The 4,483-nt window shown below is 36.9% G+C and overlaps 1 protein-coding gene across 1 annotated transcript in view; it reads right to left on the bottom strand.

Moving 5' to 3' along the window:
* DPY19L1 (dpy-19-like 1 (C. elegans)) overlaps positions 1-4,483 on the bottom strand; it is a 29,770-nt gene that overhangs the window by 15,619 nt on the left and 9,668 nt on the right. The window contains exons 5-6 of the mRNA XM_008594250.1: positions 4,235-4,306; positions 1,752-1,801 (exon numbers count right to left, since the gene is read on the bottom strand). Coding sequence (XP_008592472.1) covers positions 1,752-1,801; positions 4,235-4,306 — 122 coding nt within the window. The remainder of the gene's footprint in view (positions 1-1,751; positions 1,802-4,234; positions 4,307-4,483) is intronic.

Genomic DNA, 4,483 nt, shown 5'->3' with positions numbered 1-4,483 from the left:
AATCCCTACTCTCCAAAAATTCAAACTTCCTTCACGGCATCCTCCAATCCCACACTCTTAATAGTTACAGGCTTTATCCTTCTAGATCATTCCTATGTACAAAGAAACATATAAAATTTCCATATTTTAAACAAAAGTGCAATCATCCTATGCTTACTGCTTAAATGTTTTATTTAATGGTGTATGATGGGACTATTTACATACATAAAGATGGCCCAACATTCCACTCTATGACTGGATCGTAATTAAATCAATGCCTTACTAATAGATATATTTTGGTTCTTTCCATATTTCACATTACACACAATAAGCATCTTTTTACCATGATCTCTGCATTTTGTGAGCATTTTTACAGGATACACTTGCAGTGGTGGTACTGCCAGACTACGGGTCCACGGCATGTCTTGCTATGTACTGCTAAACTGTCCTCCCAACATTCTCCTCCCATTCTTGAAAGCACTGAATATTATTAATATTTACAAATCTGATAAGTAAAAGCGTTTTCACTTTAATGTGAATGTCTTTATCACAGGACTGAGCACCTTTCCATGTGTCCTTAGCCATGTGTAAACATTAACTCATTCAACCACTATTCTTTACTATGTACCAGGCACTGTATATAAACTGTTGAACCGAACAGAAATCATTTCTCCCTTCAGAACATACAGGTAACACATCAGTATTTAAGTCCAAGTGGTGATAAATGGTAAGAGAGGAAGAGAAAGCATGCTATGGTGAAAAATAGCAAGCAAAGAGATAAGGGATCTACTCATAAATGGTCAGAAAAGGTCTCTTGAAGAAGGTGACATTTAAGCAAGGATAAAGAAGTTAGCCATGCAAAGAGCCTGGCTGTCAGGGACAGGAGGGGGCACAATCATGGTCATAGGCGGTTCCTCCTGCAAAGCTGCAGAGACAGGAAACANGGAGGGGGCACAATCATGGTCATAGGCGGTTCCTCCTGCAAAGCTGCAGAGACAGGAAACAATCTGTCATTGCTAAAGAACAAAAAGAAGATACATAGGACCTGAATGCAGGGGGAAAGGAGAAATGACTTTTCTCTCAAACGCCTTTATGTGTCCTGCACTCAGTTTTCTAGTGAGTTTTTAGCATTTTTCTTATTAACTTGTAGAAGTTCTTTATATACGACAGTCATTAGTTCCGTGTCATATGTTGCAAATATTTTCCCCAATCTGTCCTTTTTCTTTGAGCAAATGTTTACAGTATCTTTTACCAAACCAAAGTATTTATCTGGTCTACTGTGTCAACCTTTCCTTTTAACATATAAGTTTATGTAATGCTTAACAAGGCCTCTCTAAGATTATAAACATATTCTCTCGGTTAATTTTAGAGTTTCACATTTTTCCATATTAAACTCTTTGCTCCATCTGGAATTTATTTTGTGTAAAAAGTGAGATATGAGTCCAGTTTCATATTACCCTGCTCATTTCTAAACCACTCACAAATTAATTTATTTTCCCAGCTGAACTGAAGTACAAGGCCGTGTCCTTTAAGTGTTCTACACATAATCTGCTACTGTCAGATTATACTGGATGAGATCTGAGGGATGAATAAGTGATGTTCTCTGCTCTGCACAAATAGGGAATGAGAAAAGCCAAGACAGGGAATGACAGCAACGGAAAACACCAATTATCAAATGCTGACTGTACACGTAGGTATAAAATTAATACACTGTAAATATCTATTCAATAAATGAACAGAGGAGGTAACAAAATTCTTCATAGCATATTTACCTTACATGTGTCTGTTGCTTAGCTAACACGCTCCAGATATCACTAATAATCTGTAAATAGATTTTTAAACACTTTAGACAAGCTGTTTTGGGAAAAAAATATTTAACTGCAGTATTTTCTAAACTTTAAAAATTTCTAGTTAGAAATATGAGCAGTACAAAGATAAGAGATAACTAAGAAAATAACAGTAACAACCACTTAATGTTATATTTGTACAGTATTTGATCATATCTAATACTCAACCCTGTTAGGTAGATTATTATTTTATCCTTTTGTAAATGAGCAATAGGTTCGGATGGATTAAATGATCTCCCTGAAGATGGGCAACTACTAAGAAGCACTGCTGGGTGGGGAAGCCAGATTTTCTGGCTTCAAGTTCACGGCAGTGCTGCTTCCACCATGCCAGGATTGTTGGCAATACGTCCCCTCCATATGCACACACAAGACTGGAGAATTAGCTCAGAGACTGATAATCACAGCAAGAAGCATTTGAAACGCACTCACTGTGCTTTCATATTTAGTAGTAACTGGGAGGTCATCTAATCCGAAATGCTACCCCTGGTATGAATATTCTCTATGACACTGCTGACAGGTTTTAACTTAGTCCTTGGAAGAATGGCCCAGCTGCTGCTTGAATCCATACTACTTTACTAATTGATCCAGATCAATTACGGTCAAAAGTCCTACCTCGTGGAAGTGGCCATAACTCTAAGGCACCAGAATGACTGTAATCTTATTTTCATGTGGCAGGCTTTTAAATATTTGAAAATAATTATTCTCCTCCTTTGAAACTTTTCTTCTTTAAACCAAACAGCCCAGCTAATAGTTTCCATTAGTTCCCACCATCCAGGTTGCTGTCTTTTGAATACATTCAGGATGGGCAATGTCTAGTACTTTTTGAGGACCTACTAGGTACAAAACCACACAAAGCATATGTGTGCAAGGCAAGCACAGAGCCTGGCACACAGCAGGAACTGACAAATAACTGACTGGAGTTGAGAAGTGCTGTGAGAATACAAAGCTGAATACCCTGCGACACCCACTGAGCGGGAAGGTGCACAGCCCGAGTCTCAGTCTCCCCTTGCTTTTTAGCGGACATGAAGAAAGGCTGCTGACAACCTCTCTGATCTTTCGATTCTGCAAGTGTCAAAATGGGGATGATAATATCTGTTGACCCCACAAGGCTGTTGCAGGGCTATTGAATAACCAAATGAAATACACCTGTGAAAAATGTCTTGAGAGAGTACAAAACACAGCATAAATATATAATGTGAATGGTAGTTACAGTGCAGAATAGTCTACAAAGATAAGGGGACTCCAAAACGTTCAGATATATCCGTATTATCTTTTATTTCTATTTTTCCATGAACTGTTTGAAGTTCCCTCGTATATGACACTGTGTTAACACTGAAATCACTAGCTATATAAATCAGAAAACTTTTAGGGTCTGCCATCTACTTTTTCTATCATAGATTGATCTCAGTTCATTTAAGACAAGTGCAGTTACAGAGTTCATAAACTCTTAAAAGAAAAAAAGAGACCATCATACCTGCTCTTCTTCCCTGAGGACTGGTGCTCCTCTGACCTAATTTACAACGGGGCTTAGAATTTCCCATCATACCTGCTCTTCTTCCCTGAGGACTGGTGCTCCTCTGACCTAATTTACAATGGGGCTTAGAATTTTATTATCAAAACCAAGCTGGGGGCCTAAACATTTTATACATTTTATCAGTATTTTGTTAATACGGTCATCTCATCCCTTGTTATCCATGGGGGATTGGTTCCAGGACCTCTTGTGGATACCAAAATCTGTGATGCTCGAGTCCCTGATATAAAATGGTGTAGTATTTGCATGTAACCTATGCACATTTCTAGATTACTTATAATACCTAATACAATGTAAATGCCATGTAAATAGTTGTTACACTGTATTATTTAAAGAACAAGGAAAAAAAAGTCTGTACAGATACAATTCTTTTCTGAATATTTTCCAATCTCCAGTTGCTTGAATCCATAGATGCAGTACCCATGGATACAAAGGACCAATTGTACTCTATTTTTTTCTTTTTGATTAATAATAAACACAACCCAGGAGTTATTGAACACTACACAAATCACTTAGAAAGGCATATATTAAATATTTTAGGAAAATACTATATAAAAGTTAAAAGTGAGTCAGTAATAATTTACATTGGCAAAGACAAGTTGTATTTGAGTCAATATGGTCTCTGATCATGTCTTCCAAAATACATGACTATCAAAACTTGAGCCATCCTCATCCTATGTCTATTTTATGCTAGCAGATAGAAGAATATTTTTTTAGACTTGCAAATGTCCATTAAAGGAGACTACTAAGAATAGGTTTCAATAAACCCATACGCAACTTACTATATCAGATTAACATGTAGCCAAGTATATGTAACTACTATGCAAAAACAAGAAAAATTTTATTATAAGAAAGAGTTCTTAACTGAAAGACGTACCTTTCCCACAATTGCAATAAACACTACAAGAACAACCGGAAGCAACAATGTCTTTGTATATCTCAGTGGAGTCTGAAATTCAGAGAGATGTTTTAATAGAGGGAAATTGTATTTTAACCAAACAAAATTTGAACATTTACCCATCAAGGGTCTGATCTACCCACTGACTCCCATCATAAAGATGAGGCTGCATTTCCACAGAAACAAACGTTCCCAAAACGTTGAGTTGAAAACACTAAAAACACAGTT

Source organism: Galeopterus variegatus, unplaced genomic scaffold (genome assembly GCF_000696425.1).
Source record: "Galeopterus variegatus unplaced genomic scaffold, G_variegatus-3.0.2 Scaffold10454, whole genome shotgun sequence".
Lineage (NCBI taxonomy): Eukaryota > Metazoa > Chordata > Mammalia > Dermoptera > Cynocephalidae > Galeopterus > Galeopterus variegatus.
Note: the sequence above shows the minus strand (reverse complement) of the source record. Positions and strands in the feature narration are given on the sequence as shown.